The following is a 27,071-nucleotide window of genomic DNA, read 5'->3' as shown; positions in this document are numbered from 1 at the left end:
GAGATGGTGGGAAGAGGCAGTGAGAATTCTGCCCATGGTCCTGGATCACGCCAAGTTGCAGTGGTTAAATGTGAGAAAGAGCTAATCCTTTCCTTTAAAGCTCCTGTTTTTAGAGACTTTCTACTTGTGAAAGACATCTTTGGGGGCTCACAGGTTCCTTCTTAACTTGACCTTAACTCTGAGACAAACTATTGGAAATTTGAGTCTGTATCTAATTGTACTTTCAGAAGTTGTTTCACCCTGAATATTATCCATCTTTTCTCAGGACAAGAAAATGCTCTTCCCCATTTCTGTGCTTCTCAAAGTTCGTCTTCAAAGCTTCACACTCTATCCAGAGTTCACTTTCTGAGAGCTGTGTTTTGGAGCTGGAAACCCTTCTGGAGTTGGGAGAGGTGACAAGACTTTGCACCTGCAGTCTCCTCTACCAGGGTCCCCCCAGCCCCCTGCTCGCACCCTCCCTCCTGGAAACTCCACTCTTCCTTCTGGTTGAAGTGTAAAAACCACTGCTTCAGAGTGGCCTCCCCTCATCACCCAATCCAAGTCAGGTTTTTGCACTATTCTCTCTCATGGCACTCTGAGCTCTGCCTTTAGTGGGCTCAATCATCACTTGGTCCTTACTTATCTAGTTGTGTGACCATTTGCGTAGTTCCTGTTTCCCTGACCAAGCTATAAACAGTAAGAGGCCAAGGACCGCGCGTTTTCTTCAACACCATAGCCCCAGAGCCCAGCCCTGAGTACCGCAGAGTAGGTACTCAACAAATGGTGGTTGAATGAATGACTCACCCAAAGTCACTTGTAGAGCCTGGGTTCGATCCTATTCCAGATCTGATGTTCTTTCTTCTAACACCACACAACCTTCCATGACAGAAGAAGTCCGAACGCCTTAGTGTAAACCAGAAACTCGATTCCAAGGATCGGGATGGATAATCGTGCCACTAAAGGATGGCCATCTAAATAAGAAAGATAAGTGTGGCCATCCTACAATTTGGGGACCCTGGGGTCATTTGGGGGCTCTGGCTGTCCATCATTCTCAGCTATTCTCATACTCATGACTCCCAACTTCCCTGAAACATTGTGTCAACTCTTGTGAGTGATTCCACTTGGAATCAGCAAATTAGATGAATGGCAATCTCCGAACTTCATTAAAGGCAGTTTATATGGGACACTGAAAATCTGTAGCTGAGAACGGACCAGAATCAGGGCTTTGCTCTGCAGAACGAGCTCGTCTTGCCAGGCCTCACCAGGAAGGCCCTTCGAATTCTTCTCCTCCTTCAAATCCTGCCTGGCCTTCAGGACCTACTGCTCATTCTTCCTTCCTCCTGAAGCATCCTCAGCCCACAGGGATTTCTTTGTCGCCTGAACTGTGGCCCTAATGGAAATCATGAACACAGCAACCACCACTGGCTGCCTCTGCCATCCAGTATACTGCTGCTGTCTTAGTTCCATAACGCTTCTCATCTCTTCTGTTTCGTCTTCCCAACAAAGTTCTGTGTTCCCGTTGAGCACAGCCCTACAAAGTCTGATGACACGTTCGCAGATCACTTGCCAAAGGCCTAATCCAACTTGCAGGTGCATTTTGTTCTGTTAATGAAGTGATTTCGAAAAGTCTTTGTCATTTTCTGAAATATGAATTTGAACTTTCAGGCTATGCCATCTTCTCTCTACGTTTACCACAGGCCCCCCCCCCATCCTTTACTGTCTCACATGTGTGCTGTTTCATGTGCGTATGGTATCTGTCTGGCCCCTCAGGGTATGCAAGCTTGTGGTCCACCACGGCCTTGCAAACAGTCCCGTGCAGGACATTCTAGCTAACCAGCAGACTCTAAGCCACCTCCAAACGTCACTCACTCCCGTTTCTCATTCTAAAAACAAATCTTATCCTAAAAGCCCCTTTCTTTTTCTATTTTCCTGCTCTCTTCCTTGGAAGTCTGACACATCGATGGAAGAAGCATTTCTCTTCTCTCCCTGGGCATCTTCCCCAGGGAAGAAGGAGAACACGTACCCAGAGCTTGGGAGGCTGAATGCTGAGACACAGATCTCAGAAACATGGCTCCTGGAAATTTCCTAGACAAGACAGGGAGGGAACGGAGGGGGTATTTCTCACTACATCAGAATCTCTCAGAGGGCAAGGGCTGCCTTACTCGCCACTATCTCTGGCATCAGGGCAGTCCTGGCCACAGGAGGCATTGTACGAACACCTGCTGCCTTTCTTCAATAAAATCTAACCTCTAAGACTGGTAGTGGAACAAGACCGCCTGCTTGGATCCTAGACCTTGGATCCCCGTATCTACTCCCTAAGATTCCGTCTCCTTTGGGATTGCTGGCCAATTGTCACTCCTACCAAGTACAAGGAAACCAGCAGCCTCTTCCCAGGTGACAAAGCTCCTCGCACCAGTGACCTTGAAGAACCTGGGTGTGATTTTATTATGGGCACCAGTAGGTTCCCTCACAAGGCACCCAAAGATCTGCTTAATGGCATTGCTGAATGAGCATCCATGGATGGTTCAGGGCAATCATTCATGGAGTGTCCCCACCCACTGGCTATTCTAAGTTCAAAGGAGCAGCCTTCACTAGCCAACCAAGTAATTCTCTGAGCAAAGATAATTCTAAAAACTAGTGATAGGTAACATATGATTCCTACTGCATAATGGATTCTAAACATTCACATACGGTCAAATAGACGAAGTCGAGTGTGAAGTGTAACATATGAACTGATTTTCCATTAAAGGACTCAGGCATAACTGCACGGAAAACAGATTTATGCCGGGGAAGAGGCATCCCTCCTAGAAGGTAAAATCAAGTACACTGTGCCAAGGAAGGGGGTTTTACGTGTTAAACCTCCAGAGCCAAAATAAAGGCCAAATCACTAATTTCACACTTCAAGTTTATGAAAGGGGAAAAGAAATACTAGGAGTATTCTCTGAAAATAGATTTCTTTCTTCTCTCCTTCCTTCATGGAATTGTATTAAGTATCCTATCAGTCACGCTAGGCACTCTGCATTACAAACGTGGGAGCTGACATGAATACAACCCACCTGTGGAAGGAGACACCAACACAGCTGAGGGTCACACCATCTGTGACAGCCCAGAGGCCAGGAGCAAGGACTCTGGGGTCAAGATCTGTATTCAAATCCTGGTGCTGGGCTGTGTAGTGTTGGTGGTATAGAGGTGAGCACAGCCGCCTTCCAAGTGTCATCACTTACTAGTTGTGTGACCTTGGGCAAGGATGTTTCTCTTTGCCTTAGTCAGCTCATCTTTAATATGGAGATCGCGAGCAATCCAAAATGTCCACTGCCAGGTGAACAGATAACCAAAATGTGGTATGTCCATACACCGGAATAGTACTCATCAATAAACGTAACAGGCTAACGATATATACAACAACCTGGATAAACTCAAAATCGTTGCAATGAGTGAAAAAAGCCAGACGCAACAGCATATGTACTTATGATTCAACTTACATAAAACTCCAGAAAATGCGAACCGTCCCAGAGCAACAAAAAACGAATCAGTAGTCGCCTGGAGACAGGGGCAGAGGAAGGATGGACTGGAAAGGGGCATGAGAAATTCTGGAGGGGCAACAGAAATGTTCCATATTTGATTACGGAAGCGGTTTCATGGGGCGTATACACCTGTCACAACTCAACTGGTGCATTTTAAGTGGATTCATTTTCTTGTATGTACATTAGACCTCAATGAAGGTGATTTTTAAAAACTTTCTCATAGATTTGTCTTGAGAATTAAAGGAGTTTGGTGATGAGTGGTGATGGCAGCGATACCGGTGGATAAGCGCTATGAGAGCGAGCGTTCTTTTGTGAGTCGGAAGACCAGAGTCCCTCTCAGAACCCTATTTTGTATGATGATCTCTAAGCTTCGGTGCTGTCACATGTGAAATGACAGGCTGGGACGAGATGGCCTGCAGAGGTGCTCAAAGCTGAAATCCTTTACTTCCGATGTGACGACGTCACAACGGCAGCCAGCGCAACCTTCTAATAACACACGTTTATGATGTGTGTTAACTTCAACATTCAGAGGTAATGAGTGCTGTAATGTTGAACAGTTATTCCTTGAAATGTAGCATTTTCACACGTCGCAAAAAATGGAGAAAGAAGGATTTCAGAAGTCCTTTGAAGGGAGTTAGAAAGAGGTTTAAGGTTTAGGGTAGGAGGAGGCCGGGAAAAGATACCAGTTGAGTAAACCTTCTGTAGACCATGAGTTTAATGAGCACCTCAGAGTTAGCAGCATCATAATGTCCACACTCACTGCTGCTTAACCACCTAACAGCCTTGTCAATGTCCAGGGGGGCCCCTGCCTCCCTGAGTTTTTTGACCCATCGTCCTGGATGATCACCCTGCTATCCTGTGCAATCAACGTCCGGAGAGACAATCTGTGAGGACAGGCAGATCAAAAGTGTGGCCAGCAGCCACCAATCACGGAGCCACCACATCTGGCACTGACACGAGACAACCCAGGTACACGTGTTGGGAAAGAGACTTGTGGAACAGAAACGCAGGATCCCTCATTTAACAGGGGCTCATTTAACTGGGAATCATTAGTGGGTGGACGAGTTTGCCAGCGACAAGGAGTTTAGTGAGTAGAGCTAAGGAAGAAGATCTGGTGAAAAAGAAATGACCCTGTCGATAAGAGATAATAGAAAAAGAAGAGTCAAATACTTAAGAACGATGAAGCCGTGCTCAGGAGCTCTCTAAATCTCAGAGCGGAAGCTGAATTCCTGACCTCCTATGACTACCTTTTTACCTTAAAACCCCTTTGGCAGGAAATAAGGCAGAAGTACCTTTTCATACTTCCTGTCCGTTCCTGTCCTCAATCCTGACTTTTGAGGCATTACGGCAGGCCTGACACACTTCGGTGTGCAAAATATTCGTCCAGGGAGTGTATTTACATTAATACAGATCTCTGGGCCCCAACTCCAGCTTCTGATTGCTGGTGGCCTTGGAATCTATATTTCGACCATTATCCCAGTACAGTTGACACGTCTCACATGTCCCCAATCCTGTGAGGCAGCCGAAACACAGGTAATCTAAGCTTTCTAGATTTAATGCTCCATTTCACTTTGTGGTCACATGCAAAGGTTAGTTACTGAAAGCTTTGGGGCTCCACCTGCAGCCATGACAGAGTAACCAGCACCGGGCATACCTTCCTGCAGGGGACAATTAGGAACCTGGAAATAACACAGATACAACTGTGCGCGGACTGCAGACAGTAGGAAGTGCAGGACAGTGATCCCTGAGAGAAGGGAAATGAGTGAGACCTTACCATCCGCCCTGGCTTCCTGCCTGGGTGTATACCTCCTGGACTCTGGCCCAGGGAGGGGGAACGCCAAGTGGATCATGGAGATCTCGTGGAGTTGAGGAGACAGAGGTCAAAATTTAGGTAGGCGAAGGTGGCTGGAACCGGAGAAGCAGAGGATGAGAGAGAGGGACCTATGTGGCAGAAGGGCCGCGGAAATCTAGACTGATTGCACTCTAAGCTGTGTGTGTATAGGGTCAGGTTCCGCATGGATGGACAACGAATTACTACCAAGAAAGAACAATCCCCGAAGCTTACAGAGAACTGGAAGATGCTCAGCTCCACCCAGGCAGAGTGGAGAGTCCTGTGAACCACCAGGCAGGGATGCCTGGGGATCTTACTGTTTAAAGTTAACTCTATGGGAAAAAAGAGGGAGAGAGAGAGAGGGAATATTCTGGTTCTTTTTCTTCTCCATGTAAACCTTAGAATTAGTTTGTCAATATCCAGAAACTTGCTGGGAGTCTGATTAGGATTATACTGCGCCTATAGTTGTTAAGAACTGACATTTTGCTAATACCGTCTCTAATAAACCTTTTAAAGTATGAAAACAATAAAGTTAGCTCTAGACTTGCCCTAATAAAGCTTAAAAACAAAATGACCAAGTTGACTAACAAATTCGTTAACTGTCTCCTAAAACAGATATAATTGCCGGGGCGCCTGGGTGGCTCAGTCAGTTGAGCTTCCGACTTCGGCTCAGGTCATGATCTCACAGTTCGTGGGTTCGAGCCCCGCGTCAGGCTCTGTGCTGACAGCTCAGAGCCTGGAGCTTGTTTCAGATTCTGTGTCTCCCTCTCTCTCTGACCCTCCCCCACTCATGCTCTGTCTCTCTCTGTCTCAAAAATAAATAAACATTAAAAAAAATTAAAAAAAAAACAAAAACAAAAAACAGATATAATTGCCTACTAAAACAGAAACAAGGTCCAGACACTCAACATAGCAGCATTCACAATGACCAGCATCCAATAAAAAAACTACCAATCACGCGAAGAAGCAGAAAAATATGTCTTGTAACCAGAAGAAAAATCAGTCAGTAGAAAGAAACACAGGAAACACAGAGATGATAGAATTAGCAGAAAAGGACTTTAAAACAGCTACTATAAAGGCTACCGTCAACGATGAAGCAAAACGTAATCAAATTTTGGAAGACACAAAACTGAATGGAGCTTTTAGAGGTGAAAAATACAATTATCTGAAAGAACAAATGCACCGAATGGCCTTAATGGCAGATTAGACACCATAGAAGAAAAGAGTAGCTACGTAGCAGTGGAAACTATCCTCACTGGACCACAGAGTTTAAAACGAACTGGAAAGAAGACTTACTTAATGTCTCTGTATGTTAGTTTCCTCATCTGTAAAATGGGGAGAATAGCGCCATCTCACGGGGTCGTTGTGATGACTAAACGCTTTAACACATATAAACTGGTAGAATAGCGCCCGGCAGAATAAACACCCAATAAACATTAGCTATTATAACTTAAGTTTGCCCAGCACGCTGTGGGAGCACAGGGGAGAAACTTCTGAGTCAGAGAGGCAGTGGCGTGGGGACGGGGGGGGGGGGGACACGTGAGAGCGGGTGATGCTTCCGCAGAGTTGTGAAGGCCAAGTAGGGCTGGAGGATAACCCCGGAGGCGAGGTGCTCCAGGCAGAGGAAGCAGCACTCCCCCGAGGCACGGAGACATGACAGGATGCGGCCACTGCAGCCCGGTAAGGCTGCGGCAAACAGTGCCTTCACTGCCACCCAGGAAATGCTCTGGGGGCCGTGGAGCCTCTCTGGAAGCGTTTTTGATTTCCTCCAAAGGTATCTTACCTCCTCCGTCATCTGATCCATCCAAGCTCTGCTGTCTGAGGCGGTGACTGCCCCCAAAAAGAAGGAAAGGAAAGAAGAAAATCAACTTCAGACACAGAAAGAAACCGCCCAAATTGTCACTGTGGGTATCCTTTCTCCCAGATGAAACTGTCTCTGGACCCACTTTCCTCCATCAGCTTGGTCAGACCTAATTAGGCAACCGGGTCTGCCATATACAGTGGCACAAGCTGTGCGGGGGACCGTTCCACAGACTATGACACGGATGCTCCTCTCACCCCCGGGGGGACTGGCGCCCAGTGGCTCTGCCTTTACACTCTATCTTTGCCTAGAAACCTTCTTTCTCTCTCTTTGATGGAAGTCTTAGGAGAAGGCTGGGTTTAGAAAGCCGGTGCTGCTTCTTCCCATCTGTACCAATAAGCAGAACCCATGGGTCAGCACTCTGATACCTGGACGTCCAATTCTAAAAACCACAGGGTGGGAGAGGGACGGGGACGTCAGTGCCAGGGTCCAGACCTCCAGCTGAGGAAGCAGCATTAACTGAACTCTTGATTCAACGTGCATAACTAAAGGGGCAGACTGTGGTCAGATGTGTTCCATTTTCTAACGTTAAGTCCAACAAAGCCTGAACGGATGATGCCCGCGAAGCCTGCACGGCTAGCAAAGGTCCCCAAAGGATGCCATAAGAATATGCTGGGAACATACTCTTCTATTTCTTCAGAAGCCCTCCTTCCTGACCTGAAAAACAGAAAAACAGGGTTTGTGAGAACCCACTAGACTCATGTCTTGGTGGGGTATGGAGGAGAGGGGGTTTCAAAAGTGAGGGCAAATTAGCATATTCCAAGTGCTTTATTTATCTGTATTTCTCTTTCTAGACCAAGGCCCATAACCCACATGAGAGAATTACAGACACTGTCATGTTTCTCTATTTTACTTTATTTTATTTGTATTTATTTTTGAAAGAGAGAGAGCGCGAGCAAGCACGGGGGAGGGGCAGAGAGAGAGGGAAAGAGAGAGAATCCTAAGCAGGCTCCGCACTGTCAGCGCAGAGTCCAACACGGGGTTCGAACCCACAAACCACAAGACTGACCGAGCCAAAATCAAGAGGCAGACGCTCAACTGAGCCACGCAGGCGCCCCTGTAATGCCTAGGCTTATTTCAGTATAACTCCAACTGAAATCGTTGAGTTTAAGGGCAGACTAGGAAGTTCAAAACGCAAAAGGATAGAGACGATACGGTGCCCTCCTTTCAACAATTAACAGACCAATTTATAGAACACTTTCTTAGGATTGAGGCCTTGAGTCTTAGTTGGAGCTTTAGTTGTTAGCATGTGGAGCTTCCCAGGAGCAAAAATGGATGAACCAGCCATACAGATCGAGCTGCAGGCTCTGGGCCTTTCTGTAGCCTCCACCTGAAGAATCAGAAGACCCTGTGAGTGATGTTGGGCAAGTAGTGCCCTTAAGACATTCCATGAGAACAGGAAGCCTAATTATACAGACATTTATCTAAGGCTGTGGTTCTCAAACTTCAACGTACATAAGAACCATCTCAAGGGACGCGTGGGTGGTTCAGTCAATTAAGCATCTGACTCTTGATTTTGGCTCAGGTCATGATTTCACAGTTCATGGGATTGAGCCCCGCGTCGGACTCTGTGCTGACAGTTCGGAGCCTGCTTGGGATTCTCTCTCTCTCTCTCTCTCTCTCTCTCTCTCTGCCCCTCCCTTGCGTGCACACACTCTCTCCAAATAAAGAAATAAACTTTTTTTTTTTTTTAAAAGAACTATCTGGGAAGCTTATTAGACATGCAGATCACTGGACCTGGCAGAGAGAACTTTCTGGATCAGTTGCTCTGGGAAAAGGGGAGCTCGAGGATATGCATTTTAAACAAATCCCCAGATAATCCTAATGTAAGTTGATCACTACTGACACTGTGAGAAACACTGATCTAAAGTCTTCTAAATGAGACTGACAAAATGTTGACAATTATTAAAGCTGGGTATTGGGTACATGTTGATTACTTTTCTGTATGTCCGAAAATTTCCACAATAACAAAGGTTTTGTGTGTGTGTGTGTGTGTGTGTGTGTGTGTGTGTGGTGTGTTTTAATGAATTCTTGCAAGTCAGAAATCAACCACCATGATGAACATGGGCACAGGGTGGTGGCAATGTCATAATGGCCAAGAGCCAGGATGCATGAGAAGGCCTTCAACAGTGCTGGGCCCACTAGCCTTGCCAGTGGAGCTACATGGGAACCAACCCACAATTCCCTTAAAATCCAAACAACCCCCACCCCCATCCTGAGTGTAATCAGAAATTAAGCCCAACTTTAAATAGGTTAGTTTCCATGAAATTCGGACCACATCAACCGCACTGTTAAGGAAGGAAGAGGGGGAGGGGGGGAGAGTTTTGGCTGCTGCTGGCAAGAAGAGAATGGGTAAGAACTGGATGGAACAACTCTAAGGGGATCTCTCAGGCTGTAGTTTTTGACTCTTAAAGAGAAAGTAAAGAGACTAAGCAAGCAGGGAGGGCCAGGAGGGCACGGGGGACAGAAAAGGTGGAAGGGAGGCACCACACGTAAACTGCAGACGGGTGCCCGAGGCATCACCACCAATGTTGTTGCTGGAGGATATTTGTCTTCAATACTCATCTGAGTCAAGAAAATCCTAAACATAGAGCACCTAGCAGCCACCAAAGCCACCTGTTTGTGTGGGAGGACAGAAGGCTCTACTCTCAGCTCATGTACGTTCCCCAGAACCACTGCCTCTCATTGTCCTGGTGAAATTGAACTTTACAACCCACCATCCAAATGCCTCAGGAATACGTCACCAACAGCAGAAGGGCTTGGCCGAATACAGGGTCAGAGAAGAACAACGTGATTAAAGAGGCCAGGCGGGCCGGCCAGCACCTGCATTTTGTACATCAGAGACATAGCATCTCTGATTACCCCGAAGAGTTGTGATTATATCGTCCCTTCCTAAGCAACGTGCCATGGCCAAAGTAGCAGTGATTTTGTCTGAAGGAAGCAATAATGGCACCACTAATCTTCAGGGGAAGGCCGATTAGCTGCCATTTATCCACTCCACATCCAAACGGGGAGGAGTTTCACATTCAGCATAACTGCTGCTGAGTTCACATCCTACTCTCTCTCACTCCAGGGTGGCCTAAGGACTCCTTCAAAATTTCATTTCACCCCATGAGGAGGAACAAGATCAAAATGGAGCCCTTGGGGCGCATGGGTGGCTCAGTTAAGCGTCCGACTTTGGCTCAGGTCATGATCTCACGGCCCGTGGGTTCGAGCCCCGCATCGGGCTCAGTGCTGACAGCTCAGCGCCTGGAGCCTGGTTCGGATTCTGTGTCTCCCTCTCTCTCTGCTCCGCATGCCTAGCGCTCTCTCTCTCCGTCTTTCAAAAATAAATAAACCTTTAAAAAAATAATAAAAATAAGAATGGAGCCCTCAAGAACAGAGAGTGGGGATGCCCTCGGGTGGCATGTTCTCTTGTTCTCTCTCGTTTTGTTTTTTTCCCTCTCTCTCACTCTCTCTGCCTGAAATAGCAGATTCTGGGCAAGCCTTCTGCTCGGGATAGATGGAAAGGCCAGTGGGAACTTGGGCAAGGCCCTGGAGAATGGACCAGGGAGTGCCTTGCATTTGATAAAGCTGAGCGCTTTCTGGCCTTACCCAGGAGCGTGTCAGTTTGTCTGGACCACACTGGTGTTCATTTTTGTGTTGGTTTCAACATGAATTTGTTGCCCACACTGGGAGATTTTGTTTTTTTTTTAATATTTTTTTTTTTCAACGTTTATTTATTTTTGGGACAGAGAGAGACAGAGCATGAACGGGGGAGGGGCAGAGAGAGAGGGAGACACAGAATCGGAAACAGGCTCCAGGCTCTGAGCCATCAGCCCAGAGCCCGACACGGGGCTCGAACTCACGGACCGCGAGATCGTGACCTGGCTGAAGTCGGACGCTTAACCGACTGCGCCACCCAGGCGCCCCCACACTGGGAGATTTTGTACAAAAATCCAGACTTCTGAGTTCTTCAGAGACAAAGCCTGCGAGGCCGGGCTTGCATTCCCTTACAGAAAACTCAAGTGAAGTGTGGCTGTGACGAGCCTGAACCCCCAGCCCTTCCCAGCACAGGGTTGGGGCAGGTGGTCAGGAGGAGTGTCTTTGTCGTTCAGTCTGCACTGCTGGCTCTCTTAGATAGGAATTAAGAAGCAAGAGAAGCATTTCCCGGAGCTTCGCAGCTACCAAAAGCCAGAAAGCAAAAGGAAGGCTAAGTGGGAAGAACGTCTCAGAAGTGACAGCGTACGTGTCTTTACGGAAATGCGAACACGCAACTAATCCGTACGTGCACCTCAGTAACAGAATTTAAGGTGCCGTTTTGATATACGACCCCACCCACTTCGCAGATCTACTTTACCTGCCTGGTCCCCAAAGGCACCTCCAGTCACACATTGACAGAGTCCGGCACAAGGACACAGACTCGAGCACAGCGATCCTCCAACTACAGGTCATGACCCACCGTGAGTCATAAAATCAATTTAGTGGATCATCGCCAGCCTTTCTGGTCTTTTCCTTTTTCTTTTTTAACAGCATAGAGTAGAACAGAAAAGAGAGTATCCTGCAAGTGGTAAGGGAATGTATTACATAAACATTCCCTCCCCGCCCAGGTTTATAAACAGACAAACCCAGTCATGACGTAAAGTGTATTTTTAAATTGTCGGTGACAGGTTAAAGAGAAAAAAACCCAACAAAACCCAAACACCGTGGTTTATCACAGCGCCATAGGGTGGGGTAACTAGAGAAGGATCTGGGCTCCCACAGACTGCGGGGAGGTGGAGGCTGAGGTAGAGGACGGAGGGTTCCGGGGCATCTCCTCCTTACAGACGTACTTCTGAGAAAACAGCGTGACCGGGCCCAGCCTCAGCGTAGACTGTCCATAGGGCTGTAGTCGGCTGTGCCCTGGGCATCTGGTCTCTTGCTGCACCCCCAGCCCACGTGCCTTCTGTCCCAGAAGTGGCTCCTGAGGGGGGGCCGGGGGGGGGGGTGGGAGCCCGACCACCTTCCACAGGAGGAGTGTCCCTCGGTGTTCCTCACCTGGCGCTCTGCCAACACTAACGCCAGCTCAGCCCGGCTCTGGGGATGAGCTCGAGCGGGTTTCAGAGACGCTATGTGACAGAGGCGTGCGCTCCGTCCAAGTCACGGGGCGAGTCAGTCACGAGGCTGACGCAAGAAACCCCATCTCCTGACTTGCACCCTAGATTCCAAACACTCTGGCCCGGGCCTTTTCAAAAGCGGGTACCCGCTGGCTTTCAGACGCCCCTCGGGCCCCCGGACACCTGTGTGCGTTCACCGTGCAGACCGTCCGTTCCTGACTTGCCACACTTACGGGAGGCAAAGGCGGATACAGAGAACTAGAAAGAATCCTTTACCACGACAGCTCTCAACCAGCGGCGCACAAGAGAATCACTGAGTTTTTTTGTTGTTTTCCCCAGTGTCTATGTGCTGGGCCTCACCCCAGGCCCCCCGAGGAAGTAATTTCCAGAGACGGGACCTGGTCACACGTATGAGAATCAGTGCCCTGAAGCTCACTTCAACCAGTGTGCTGAACGACAGGTACCGAGCAGCAAAACGGAAACCCTGTCGCCTTATGCTGTTGAGTTGCCCGCTGTCTTCTAACACCAGTGTCAATGAACTCTGCCTTGACCGGAAGGCTGAGGGGAGGCAGGAAAAGCCTTCATAGCTGAAGCCTCTGCTCCTGAGGGATCCTGAGCTGGCTCTCCCGAAATTCAGACAAGATTCCACGGTGCCCGTGAAACCTGAGCAGGCACTCTTCGTCTCGGCAGGCCCAGAAGCGGTTCAGATCCGATTAGAGATGCTTGTTCAATATTCAAAATGTAGAACACAGAGGTTGCTGAACCAGCGCTTTGAAAAGTTAATTAAATGCCAGGTTTCTTTTGAAGAGCTACTCCATCACTGGCTGATTGCTTTGGCCATTTTGCAGAATGAAGCTTTAGCTCTGGACAATGACAGGAATGTTCTCCTTCACCTCCCACCTTGTGAAGACAGGGAGACAGGAGTAAGGGCACTCTGGCTTCCTGCTCTCCTGCGAGTGACACAGACATACCTGGTCGGTATCCCTACCTCCATTTAAAGCCTCGTCTTCAGCCCGACCCTCAACCAATCCCTCCTGGTTACTGCCCTGCTTCCCTCGGACTCACACCAGGTTTCCTCTCCTCGGCTCCACACAGAGACCTTCACCCCTCAGGGGGAGGCCCATTCCCAGGCCCCGCTCCCGCGAGCCTGTCACAGGAAGGCTGGCGACTGATGATATCAACAGTTAACATTTCCTGAGCTTGTTGGATGCTGCGCAATGCTATTATATTATCCTTACATATATTACCATCCTATAATACTATATATTCTCTCTATGTAGTATGATACAACATTATTGAACTATCACATTATCTCTTTTGATTTGCTCCATTTTACAAATGAGACAAGTTCAGAGAAGTAAAGCAGCTCGCCTAAGGCCACCCAGCTAGAAAGCTGTCGGGCCGGGATACAAGCTCTGGGGCGGCTGGCACCGAAGTCCAGTTCTGAGCCCCTCCACGATAGAAACACGCGGGTAGTTCTACACGACAATGGGGACACGCAGCTAGTTCTACACGATGGGGAACGCTTGTCCCATAGACTGTGCTTCAAATCCAGCGACTATTTCCCACCACACACTTGCAACCACAGCAGGACCGCATTTTGGCCTGACGATCTGGTAGTTAACGCCGCCTTAACTCTTCTGTGAGACTTATCGTGTATGTTTTCTTTACAACTGGACAGCCTGCACGTGCCAAAAAAGGAGACCCCATGCAGCTAAGTCACCTTTCCCTCCACACACGCTCCTTTCCTGAGTTCTTTTGCTCAAATATGGTTCTTTTCTCTCGGCATTCACAGACCACACTGCCATTCGATGGGCATGACTCGGGCAGCCGAGGACCGGCTGGATGGCACTGCCCCGCCTGTGACCGCGGCCACGCGGGACCGCTACTGAACCCTGGGGCCTTAGTTTCCTTCTGGGGCTCCGTGGTGAGGAAACGCTGCCACGTAAAAAGCCTCCTGCCTGCAGTCCGTCTCCTCTGTCCTCCCCACTGCGGCAGCGAGAAGGCCTCAGCTGCTGCTTACACAGGTTACGTGCTGAAGGGTGAAAGGCAGCCCTAATGTAGACATCATCTCAGTTAAAATGTTTCTCTCGAGTTTAATGGAATACTGCAGAGATCTAAATGGAGATAAAGTACCACGGCTCAGAGAACAGCCCGGATGCTATCTTTATGCAGCATGACAATGTTCAGTGGTTAATTAGACACCGTTAACCTATTTTAGCAGGGGACATAACTGGGATAAATGGGGGGAAGTGTCCTTGAAGTCTCTTAATAACCACAGCACACATTGGACCCTAGACTCACCTTCCTGCTGCAAGACAGAACAGGCTTAAAATAGACCAAAGTGCCAGGAATCTGGAGGCCCGACTGTCCCAGGGAAAGGCCCTCTGCGAGCCTAGTCCCCGAGGGCCGCGGCCTCTGATCCGGATGTGAAGGCTTCGGACAAATGGTTCACTAGTGCAACTTGTTGCCTGGGAGAAAAAAGTTAAAGCCACGGTGTGTAGCCCACAGGGTTCCCATGACGAAAAGAAGAAAGTCCGCAGCCAGGGGCTAAATTCATAAACGCTTGGCAAGGGGAAGAGCAAGAATGAGACACCAGCTGAAATGGAGCCAAAGCGACCTTACATTTTCAAAAACTATCACTCTTCCGGAGGAAAAGAAGCCGAAAATACCATTTTCTTGTGAGGTTTTCTGTTTTCATAATTTTTAAATTTTTAAAAATTTATTTCTGAAAGAGAGAGAGCACGAGTCGGGGAGGGACAGAGAAAGAGGGGGACAGAAGATCTGAGGTGGGCTCGGTGCTGAGAGCAGTGAGCCCGATGAGGGGCTCAAACTCGCAAACCGCGAGATCACGACCCGAGCCAAAGACAGGCACTCGACCGACTGAGCCTCCCGGGCGCCCCTCTACTTTCATAATTTTTCACTGTCCAGTAGAAATCTCACAAGTGCCTCCAAACTTCACTGAGGTCAATTCCACCAAGGCATGAGAAAAGGGAGGTAATTTGTCCCAGATCACATACATCACTAGCACATCAGAAACTGAGGCTCTATTTTATGAACCCCGTGACCCACAAAAAGAGCCTTCACAGGGAAAACCGAAATCTGGGCACAGGAGACATTGCCACTAATCACGGCCACCGTGTCTGTTCAGTATCAGGCTGTCGACTGGGCAGCTGGGGTTCCTCTGCTCTAAGATGTCCCTGCACCTATAACACTTACTAGAAGTCAGAGATCTGTCATGCAATTTTGCTTCGCCACAAGGTTTTTCCTCATCAAAATCACTCCTGAAAGTTAAAGCCCCCACTGTTTTTCCCCTCGGTTCCTAGTTCTTGCCATTCGTGTGTCTGGAGTCCGGCATATATTTGTAGGTATTGTATTTCGCCCTTGTTTTAAAGACAAGCAAGAATTCCTCAGCACTCAAATGTTGGCACTCTGGGGTTTTAGGTCATATTATATCATATTTAGCTTCTGCTGGTATCGTCCACAAGGTGTTCAGTAGAAAGATGAAAACGGATGTCCATGGACTACCAAGCCTTATCAAATTGAACACATAGTGAATTACAAGGCAATTCCTGGGTGAAGTTTGCCCCCTGCTGGTAAGATTCAAAATAACATCTTTGTTCTGATTCAAATTCTAAGGAGCATTTATCAGGAGGGAAAAAGGTTGAAAGTTGTAATAGCGAAAAATAATTGTGGGAACATATAAAATGTATGTAAATGCCTGATATCAATATGTTAAAGAATGGAAGAATTGAGAACTCCATATCTTTGGTGTCTCAAACGAACATTATTTTATTGGGACAGCTTACTAGGTAACTTTTGGCATGACTAGGTGTTGCGATTTGGGGATCTTTTGCTCAGGATTTGACAATCTGGCTGGAGAAAAGAACATTCTAGAAATAACAGTAATACCTCCAGAAGACATATGCGGCAGGGCCTGAAAAACTACCGCCGCCCTCCCTGTGCACCTCCAACGGGAGGAAACGGAGACAAGGAGTTAGTTATTAGAGCAACCGAAGTTCCAGCCCTGGGACTAGCCGGACACAGAGCTGGCGCCAGAAACCAAAGTTCCCACTCCTCATCAACTGCTGGCCTCAGTTTACCGGGACAAGTGAGGTAGACGGAAGCAAAACATCACGGTGGCACCAGAGATGGAACTAGCCACGCCAGTTCCAAGAGTCAGGGGAGACTTTCCAGAGGGCCTGCCCGCTGAAAGATGGGCAGGCTTGCGGCAGGTGGAAAAGCCCCAGGCAGGCTCCTCCTGCCGGAGGACACAATTCGAATAGAGGGAGGAGGGAGGAGGGAGGAGGGAGGAGGGAGGAAAGGGCCAGGTGTGTTCGGGAGACAGCGGGGGATCTGGGGTGGCCGACATGCAGACGTGTTGGTACCGATGCTATAAAAACATGTGCACGGGCACCGGTCAGGGATTAGGAGGGAATCATGGCCCCGGACATATGCATTTTTGCTGGGTTCCTTTTGTCCCTCCAAGTGATCCAAGCCCAGAATTTAAAGAGAGGGGAGGTGGCAATGAAGTGCGGCTCACCTCACACCCCGTGTGGCACGGGGGCACACGAAGGGGTTAGGGGCGTGAGGCTGTGTTCGCCCTCCGGCTACGGCAACGGGTCACGGAGAAGTGCGGCTGCACAGGCTTCCCAACAGGCTGTCATTTCCAAATGCCACCTTCGTGGGTTGTGCGACAGCCATGCATTTTCTGTGCCTGCTTCATATTTTAAGTTGGCTCCTTACTTTTACTTTCGTAAACTTATTTTTGAAAAAGCTTTCCATCCTCAATGGAAAGCTACCATTACCAGCCAGACAGAAGGCTAACCGCGAAAAACAAGAGTTTTTTAACATCGCAGAGTTTATTTTATCGTAGCTGGGTATCGCCGTCTGCCAAAAGTCTGACCTACAGTGCATTCTTTATCTGTTAGGTGGGCAGATTAGCAGGGTTAGAAAGGTGCTAACGATATAAGAGCTGCAAACAGGGACTTTCACTGACCTGACCGGAGGGACCGGAGGCTAGTGGCAAAGAGTGACGGTGCAGCCGCACGCAGTGCCTGGGAGGTGGGACTGGGAGGGCAGAGAGCAAAACGGCACAGGGCTCGGGGGCTGAAACAAGAGGCAATCATGGGTCCACAAGTCGGGGGCAAAACTTTACCGGTGTTTCTGGAAATCTGGATTTCAGCCCATTTTAAATCACTGAATGGGCTGCATCTTTTGCTTCTCCTGGAGAGAATTTTCCGCTCTGTAATGGAGCGACCTTTAAACATTCCCTTCCAGCCACTTCCCCACTGTTTTCTCTGCCCCTCTGTTATATCCTGTGGTCCCCAAAGCCCCATGAATACATTCAGACTCAGCCAAGTGATGAGGTGCTCCAAGAGAAGGTGGCACGTGCCATTACAGGGGACCCTCTTCCAGCTGGCCATCGGTATGCCAGGCCATCGAGGCAGTGCAGGGCCACCGTGTGGGGCGGCTTCCTGGAAGGCCCAGCACCCACCCCGGTGCCCTCCTGCTACAGGTGAGCCAAGAACACCCTGGCGCTTCTAAACATGGCCTCTCCAACGAAACCAGGAGAGCCCAGTGTAGCCACTGGTGACCAGCTGTGGTGAGAGAAGAATGGGTCACAAAGCAAAATCCCTGGCACATACAACAGACCAGGAAAAAACCTAGATCGTGTGACGGGGTTGTACTCCGTGCATATATTCATACCCACGGATGCCCAAGCTGCTGCTTCTGCACCAAGACTGTTCTTGGTTGTTTCTCCACAAATAACTGAAAAGAAAAGGGAAGGGCTAGGTATGACGTTCACACATGCACTTCATTTTTGAGAGACTGAATCCATGACAGGGAGGACAAGGAGATCATTTCATTGATGTCAGGGGAATTTTAACCAGTGTCTGGCGTCCCTAGTCACCTCCTCCTGGCGTTTCCCTGCTCAAGCTGCAGAGCTGCGAGTGCCCCTCAGGGGACTGGCTGGCTTGGGGGTCCATAACTTTTTTCTCTGAAAGTTTTTCTGTTCAATCGGATTGTTTCATACAATCAACACTGCATTTTTGTAAGGGTCCCAGAGGATTGCGGCCAAGGCAATTTCATGCTAACAGAGCTATTGCACAAATACTATAGTGCATGGCCTTTCCGTGAACTTGATAAATGCATGCACGGGAGCTTTGTGGACGGGCATGGCTGTAGAATGAGTGGCACCTCCTATTACACTAATTAGCTGTATGACCTTGGGCAGCAGGCCAAGGTGACATGTAAGGGCTTCTCTAACTCTGAGATTTTACACCTGAGTCGCTTCACCAACCCCAGGCCTCACTGTCTCCATCTGTAACGTGAAGGGGCCATGACTTCTCAGGTCCCTCCCTGGCTCTGTGAATGACACCGACCTTGCCTCTCCCCGTCCTGGCCCCACCCTCCCTGTTCCCCATTTACACCATTCATTCCCTAGTCTCACCACCTTCCCTGGAACTGGCTTATCGGGTCCCCAAATTTCAATTATTGGGATGTGCTGGTGTGCAGATCCCAATGTCAACATGGCAAGAAAAAAATAGAAAAGGAAGGAAGGTAGGAAGGAAGGGAGAAAGGGAGGGAGGGAGGGAGGGAGGAAGGGAAAATCTCTTTCTTTTAGTCGATCATTTTCAGGGACAATAAACACAAGCTCCCCTCCTACTTCAGAACCTAGTACACTTCCCACTGCAGTCTTCCCTTAGGGGTTGTCAAAGCAGCCACTACCTTCCCAATCACACAGGGCAGTTTTACTTTCCCTTTACCCCCCTCTTCTGAACAGTTAACCCCCTCTTAACATTCCCGTTGGTTTCTTCCTGCTCACTGACTCCTTTCTACTTCCTTTCCCTCCAAGCAGCTGGAAAGAGGTATCTGCCGGCTCGTATTGAACTCTCCAAACCTCCAAATCGGGCTTCTCAGAAAGGAGCCCTTTGTTCTCCGGGTCCCAGGGGACTCGCAGCCCTGGGCTCAACCACCTGGGACCCAGCCAGCCAGCCTACGTGTGAGTGCTGAGCTCTGATCTGGGGCCCTGATTTGAACACTGGCTTAAAAACCAGTGGCTGAGCAGGCCTCTGGAGTCCGGGGGTTCAAAGCAGAGTTTTACCATTCACTAGGTGTGTGCCCTTACGCCAGCCACTAAAAAACCACAAAATTGGCAACACCACATTCTGCTTCACAGGGTTGCTCTTAAGAATCAAATGAGCTGGGGCGCCTGGGTGGCGCAGTCGGTTAAGCGTCCGACTTCAGCCAGGTCACGATCTCGCGGTCCGTGAGTTCGAGCCCCGCGTCAGGCTCTGGGCTGATGGCTCAGAGCCTGGAGCCTGTTTCCGATTCTGTGTCTCCCTCTCTGTCTGCCCCTCCCCCGTTCATGCTCTGTCTCTCTGTCCCCAAAATAAATAAATGTTGAAAAAAAAAAATTAAAAAAAAAAAAAAAAAAGAATCAAATGAGCTTATAATCCATGCCAAGCATTTAGTGTAGTACATGGCACACGGGAAGTCCTCTGAACAGTGGCTGCTGCCCCCATTACTATCGTGACTACTGTTATTATGACTGTTATTATTCTGACCCCAGTCTCTACTCCCTATGCTGCCCATGCTCGACATGTTGTCCTTCTCCTCCTTGGTCCCACCGCTGAACCCCAGCCCCAAGGTGGGTGCTGGCTGGCTGCCCAGCTGAGTTGCTTCAGGCTTTTTGCTTCTAGATCCCTTGTTCCCCCTGCACCTGCTACCCCTTGCTGACTTGCCTGGAGCTCTCAGTGGACACACCCAGCGGCCCTCCCTCACTGCCTGGCCTGGTACCTCCCACCTCCACACGGGAAACATTTTGCCTGGCTCCCAGGCCTGTCCGCCAGCTGGACACTGCCCGCTACGACATTAACTTCGCCTCCAGTGTCAGCCTCCAGGCTTTTCAGCAGGCACCCTTCTCATGTTTCCTGTCCCTTGCTTTACTTTCTCTACCTCTTGGTTCCCTTCCTTCATTATCCCTGTCTAAAATGCAACTTTTGCTGGCTTTCAAATCCTTTTGAAGGGATTCTCCACTGCTGGGGAGCTTCTAGAATTAGGTGAAGTTGTTTCTATGCTCCTTAGCACACTTGACCCTCCATATCCCACAGTACATTCTTGGGGCACCTGGGTGGCTCAGTAGGTTAAGTGGCTGACTTCGGCTCAGATCATGATCTTGTGGTTAATGAGTTCAAGCCCCACACTGGGCTTTGTGCTGACAGTTCAGAGTCCGGAGCCTCCTTCAGATTCTGTGTCTCCCTTTCTCTCTGCCCCTACCCTGCTCATGCTCTGTCTCTGTCTGTCTGTCTCTCTCTCTCTCTCTCAAAAATAAATAAACATTAAAAAATTCATATCGTACAATACATTCCTTATGGTAGGACAGTCTCACCCAGTGACTTCTGTAGCTCCATTTGATGGGGTTGACCACAGAAAACAAGTCCTTTCCTCTGGATTCAAACCCCAATTTTGTTTGGGGCAGCAATGAGCCCAACTAAAGACATTCAATTCCCCAGCCTACTCCACACTGAGGGGTGGGCATACACCACATTTCTGACCAATGAGAAAGATGCGGCCATCCTTGGAAAGCAGATCTTATTTCCTTTCCTCCAAAAGACAAATTACCGCTAAGAAAGAGCCCTCACCTCCTTCATCCTTCACCAGCCTTCACCCTCACCTCCATGTCATTCTCTCCTCTTCCTACCTGGAAAACAGACGTGAGGGCTGGAGACACAGCAGCCATCATACAACCATGAGGCATGAACACAATGACGAAGGCCCATGTGTGAAGGATGGTGGGCAGGACGATGGAAAGGGTTCCGTCATTGTCGTTACCACCGAACTGCCACACCAGCCCAGGACTGTGAAGCCTGGACCTCTTGTTTTCTGAGACAAATTGCTTTCTGTTTAAGCCTCTGCTAGTGGGGTTCCCTGTGGCTTGCAGATAAAAATGCAGCCTCAACAAACACAGCACATCCAGTGGCAAATGAGAAGTCATCCTAATTGAGAAGGAACACAGATCCTGTGGAAAAACCAACCTCACACAATCAGATTTAGTTAAGTTCTCTTAGGAGAAAGCAAGCATTTGAGTCAGATACAAGAATAATGCACTCTCAGAATAGGAAGGAGGAATGTCCCCAAAGTCTGCTGGGGAAAAAAGCCATCAAACTTGGGGAGAAAAGGTGAGTAGACTCTCTCTACAGCTTTGTCTGGTCTAAAAAGACAACATTCTGCCATGGAGAATGGAGCTAAGACAACCTTTAAGAAGATGACTCTGCATAGGGAGAAATGGGTGTCTTTTTACCCCTGCAAATACCCCAAGCTCATACCACATCAACAAGGCATTCAGAAGAGGTGTGATGTGTCCCTCGCACCACTGGTCACATACCTGTCAACACTTCAGCGGCTTCCTGTTCTCCCATGTGCTGGAGCTCAAGGTCCTGTGCTCCAGCCCATTTCCTACCTCACCGTCTGCTGCCATCTCCTTCTCTAGGCAAACCCTGGGCTGTCGCCAGCCAGTTCTGTTCACTCCAGACTGACTGTGGACATTCAGTCCGCATACACCCGGCCCTGTGCCTGGAAGGCCTGCCCCCGCCTCCGTGCTTGTTAGCGGTTTCATTTCAAGGCAACGATTCCCAAACTAAAAGGTTTCAAGTAGCCATCTAGAAAGCAGATTTCAGAAGTTTAAACATACTTTCTGAGTTCTGGAGGGCCCGGGAGACCACTCTGTTTTAATGCTGAAGAGACAGGGCCCCAGCGTGCTGAGCTAGTGGGACAGGCTTACACTGGCCCTCTCCTCCTTGCTCTCGGTTCAGGGCTCAGTGAGGAGAAATCTCGTACATGCCAAGGCTTATCTATTTGGGATTTCCTAGAATCAAACTCCAGTGCTGAAAAGGGAATTCTGGGATCATGTAGTTCAGACCCCTCAGGGGAGCCTCCGCCCCAAGAGTCCACACGACTGGCCTTAGGCTGACATGGCGAGTGAGTGGCAGAAGGGGACCAGGACACAGGCAGAGGTCCCGACTCCTAACAGGTGCATGGCGAAAGGGTGGCCCTAAGAAAGGAGGGTGACCAGAATGAGCTCAGGAAATGGCCACCAAGGCAGACACCTGACCGTATTTGACATGTACTTGGAGCACCCTGCTCTGGGCTGAAGGCCTCCTAGATTACTCTGCCCTCAGCCTCGAAGGGGAGTCACAGGCCCAACACCAGGGGCGGGGCTGCTGGGGGCACCGGTAACTAGAGCCGGCTCTCGAGCTGGCTGCCTGGGAATGGATCCAGTTCTTGGAGGGCACCGCAGGGTTAGAAGGAATGATCATTTCCAATGCCTAATTGAACTTAATGACCAGCCTAATTAGGCCTTTTAATGGCAGGACTGGCACGGCCTTGGCTCGTGCCCCTAAGTGCAGGCTGCATCCTCCGTACTCACCTTCCCAGGGCCAGGCGGCTGGCTGGAGCCCCGCTCTGCACACAGGTAGGCCAGAGGAGGTTAAGGGCAAGCATTCACTCCCTGCCATTCTTCCCACGGGCTGAACATGCTGGAGCTATGTCCAAGCAGCCCTTGGGGAACGTCTGCTGGGGGTCTACCACGTGCAAAGGCACCGTATCAGGAGCCAAGGGCATAAAAATGGAAGGAAGCGAGACACAGAGAACAAGAGCATGACCCCGCAGTCAGACTCACCTGGGTTCAAGTCCTGGCTGGTTCCTTACTAGCCATGTGACTTTGAGCAAGTTATTTAACTTTTCTGAACTTCTATTTCCTCATCTGTAAGCTAGGATAATAATAGTACCAGCTCCTGAGGTTGTTTTGAAGATAAAGCAAAACAACTATGCTTAGGACAGTGCCCAGGACAAAAGCCACAATAAATAGTGTGTGTGTCTCATCCATTCAACAAGGAGGGTGGGCAAGATATGTGGGCTACCCATACACGGGTTCTGCAGTGGGGCCCCGGGAGGCAGAATCTGGATCAGAGGGTGAGGCTACAAATTTCCTAAAGACGAGTTGTTGACAAGAAATCAGGGGGTTGGAGCGCCTGGGTGGCTCAGTCGGTTGAGCGTCCAACTTCAGTTCAGGTCATGATCTCACGGTTTGTGAGTTCGAGCCTCGAGCTGGGCTCTGTGCTGACAGGTCAGAGCCTGGAGCCTGCTTCGGATTCTGGGTCTCCCTCTCTCTCTGCCCCACCCCCCCTCATGCTCTGTCTCTGTCTCTCAAAAATAAATAAATGTTAAAAATTAAATAAAAAAAAAAGAAATCAGGGGGTTGATAATGGCATATAAATTAGAAACAACCTAAATGCCCACCAACAGAGGAATAGTGCATCCATACCACGGGATAGTAATGTAGCAGTTAGAAAAATAAAGAAAATCTACCTGGACTAAAAGATTTCCAGATGTGCTGTTAGGTGAAAAATGAAAAAAATTTAGGAGCAGAACACCCTTAGCATGATCCTATTTATGCTAAAAATACACACACACACACACACACACACACACACACACACACACACAAGTATATCTATTGTATACAATTATATATTGAATATCTGTTATTGGTAAAAAATAACCAAGGAACTGTTACCAGTAGCTACTTCCAGAGAGATGACTAGGCTTGGACAAGATAGCGGCTTCAGGCAAATTTAGCTTTATCTGTCTTGTTTGAGTTTTTACGTCATTAAAGTGCTTTTGGTTTGCTCGCACGATTTAAAAAGTCTTTGTAAAAACATATGCTTCCATTGAGTTCCCCAGCAATGGAGGGGTTCACACAGACCCTGCACCAACACTGCTAGAGATGCTAGAATTTGGGGCACCTGGGTAGCTCAGTCGGTTGAGCGTCCAACTTCAGCTCAGGTCATGATCTCCCAGTTCCTGAGTTCCAGCCCCACATTGGGCTTTGCACAGACACCACGGAGCCTGCTTCGGATCCTCTGTCCCCTTCTCTCTCTGCCCCTCCCTGGCTTGTGCTCTCTCAACAAATAAATTAAAAAAAAGAAGAGGCACTAGAATTTGACAGGAGATGGGATGAAACTGGCCCTAACCTTCTAGCTTCAAACCTCTGCACTAGGTGATAATCCAGAGAGACAAAGGAATACGCCACAGGACGCTGTGGGCGTTTGGGCTGTTGTTATCTAAGGGATACTCCTGTGGGCCTATCATTTCTTTCGTGACCTTCAGAGACCCTCCTGCTTTACAATCCTACCCCCAGCTCTACGAAATGAGCAGCTCTAGTCACAGGAGAATTTGTACTTCTGCAAAATGAGAAATGACAAAGAGCCACAAGTCAAAGCCTTCACTCACAGGACATGTGAAGAACCCACTCTAGAACCACTCCTGGTTTTCAGTTACGACAATAAAATTCAACAGTAGCTGGACTTGTTAAGAAAAGCTGAGGGCTTGAAAGGAAGCTGAGAGCAGCTTCAGGGGAGGTGGGGATCAGGGCCTGGACTTTGTAGTCTTTTGGGAGGGCTCCCTACAGGCCACCACACCACACAAGCCTCCCTACAGGTCGCCACACAGGCCACCACACAGGCCTCCCTACAGGCCGTCGCACAGCCAACTGGGAAGCAGTTCTGTTGACCCAAGCCCTTGGAAACAGCCATTGGATGCTGTCTCTCCCCTGGTGCACAAACGTAGGCAACAGGTTTACCTCAAGTCACCGCACGTGCTCCTCCCCTCCTCCCTGGGTGCCAGGTACTCACTTCTGCTCCAGGGAGAGGACGGATTAGGGCCACGTGTCATGGAGACTGCTCCACTTTTCACAGTGGGGAGTGAGGTGGCCAAATGCTACTCCACGTGGGGCTTACGGGAACAGACTGCCATCACCTTCATTTGGGAGGCACTTGACAGAATTGCAAGATTCCAATTATTTCATGTTTAGTCATTTGCATAAGTAAATTGGTTTTGCGACACCAGACGAGCCATCCAGGGCTCTAACCTGTAGCGACTATCACTCAGAACATCTCTGCTTGCTCTGAACGGAACATCACTGGATCAGGCTGAGTGGAAGTGCACGAAAATGCCCCCCCCCCCCCCCAGAACCTCAAAGAGGAAAAGGCTGATCCATGCTTCGTATCTCTTCCTTAGCCCACGGGGCCTATACGAACCTTACCTCCAGGCTTTATGAGACTTTCCAAAGGGTCATGTGATGGCTAGTACACGAATCAACGTCGGAAGTCTGCTTTCCACCTGGGAAAATATCACCCTATTGGCGGCTTATGATTGCTTTTACTGAGATAGGAAACTTTGGAGTACTACGTAGCCCTTAAAAGTGAGGCGGTTCTATTCTGTATTGAGATTCTTAAGGTCACCAAGAAATACTGTCATATGATAAGAGAAAAACGCAGAGGAGATAGGTTACCATTTGAGGGGATAAGAGGATATATTAATCTATATTTTTTGTAAGTGCACAGAGTATCTTTGGAAGGATACTGGGGAACAGTCAGTGGCTGCCTCCAGGAAGGGAAACTGAGTGCCTTTGCGGGGGGGGGGGGCGGGCAGGGAAAGAGAGATGTAGCTTCCTACCATTCTTCCTTACCCTTCTGTGCTAGGCATGTTTCTAATGTATTTAAAATAAATATAATTAAGACTCACTAGGAGTTCTAATGTCTCAAAAGATGACACGGGGTTATACAAGGAACTCAGACGCAGGAATCTGTGTGAAGGGGGACGTTAGTAAGGACCTCACTGCTGTGTGCTGCAGGGCCGAGTGGGAAAGAGCAGCTCTGCTAAGTCCTGTCATATCTGCCCATTATTCTTGCTCCTTCCCACCTACCGGCCACCAAGGCAAACGCAATCTACCAAAACGGTACAAGTGTGTGAAGACAGGAAAGGCCTAAGGATAGAGTGAGCTCGGCACAGTCCACACTTTCCACTACTTCAGGGAGGAGACTTCTTTTTGGTGAGTTATTTCAACGAACACGGTCCAGGTGTTCTTTCCTCTTCAGATCCTACTGAACATACTGGATTTCTAGCAACAAACAATGCAATTAAATTCTAATTAAAAAAAAAAAAAAAAAAACAGGGGCGCCCGGGTGGCTCGGTCAGTTAAGCAGCCAACTTCGGCTCGGGTCACGATCTCGCGGTTTGTGGGTTTGAGTCCCGCGTCGGGCTCTGTGCTGACAGCTCGGAGCCTGGAGCCTGCTTCGGATTCTGTGTCTCCCTCTCTCTCTGCCCCTCCCCTGTTCATGCTCTGTCTTTCAAAAAATGAAAAAAATGCTAAAAACATTAAAACGAACAAACAACAACAACTGTGAATTCTCCAAGTTCAGTTACAATGGAAATGTATGCAGACCTTCCTTTATCAGCTCTCTGTCCAGGCTCTGAATGTAAGTGGAGAGCAAAGCCAGCAATGACTCTTCGGGGAGCCTACACAGAACAAGCAAATGTGCAGTGTACATTTAAGCCATCTGTTGTTGCTGAGCCCCGAGGCTACCTTTTCTGAATCTGCTGTATCTTGCAGGCCCTACAGAGGAGACGCGTAAATGCAGGAGAAGGCACGTGATAGAAAGGTGTGACAACTATGCAGGGGGCACTTGTGGGCATCTCCAGGGACAAGGCACCTGAGCCCTGGATACAGCCGCTGGAAATGGGTGCACAATTCGCTACTGAGGACTTTCCCTTCTTACCACCTCATATGCGACGGCCTCATCCGATTTCACCCAATCGTAGACATTCTTCTCTAATGGCTGACCTCACTGAGAACTAAGTAACTGTTCACCCACGGTGCCCAGGACCCCTGGTCCAGCCATACCGATTCTGGGTTTGCTGTGACTGAGGACCGCAGGTGGAAAATTAATTCTCCG

General features: G+C 48.9%; 1 protein-coding gene across 4 annotated transcripts in view; it reads right to left on the bottom strand.

Moving 5' to 3' along the window:
* Window positions 1-27,071, bottom strand: part of IFT43 (intraflagellar transport 43) — an 82,646-nt gene that overhangs the window by 16,139 nt on the left and 39,436 nt on the right. For all 4 annotated transcript variants that reach the window (XM_047864552.1, XM_047864554.1, XM_047864551.1 and 1 more), the window contains exons 4-5: window positions 7,820-7,852; window positions 7,118-7,164 (exon numbers count right to left, since the gene is read on the bottom strand). In XM_047864552.1, the coding sequence (XP_047720508.1) occupies window positions 7,118-7,164; window positions 7,820-7,852 (80 nt within the window). The remainder of the gene's footprint in view (window positions 1-7,117; window positions 7,165-7,819; window positions 7,853-27,071) is intronic.

This window comes from Prionailurus viverrinus, chromosome B3 (assembly GCF_022837055.1).
Source record: "Prionailurus viverrinus isolate Anna chromosome B3, UM_Priviv_1.0, whole genome shotgun sequence".
NCBI classification, from domain to species: domain Eukaryota; kingdom Metazoa; phylum Chordata; class Mammalia; order Carnivora; family Felidae; genus Prionailurus; species Prionailurus viverrinus.
This window is presented reverse-complemented; position numbering and strand designations above follow the sequence as displayed.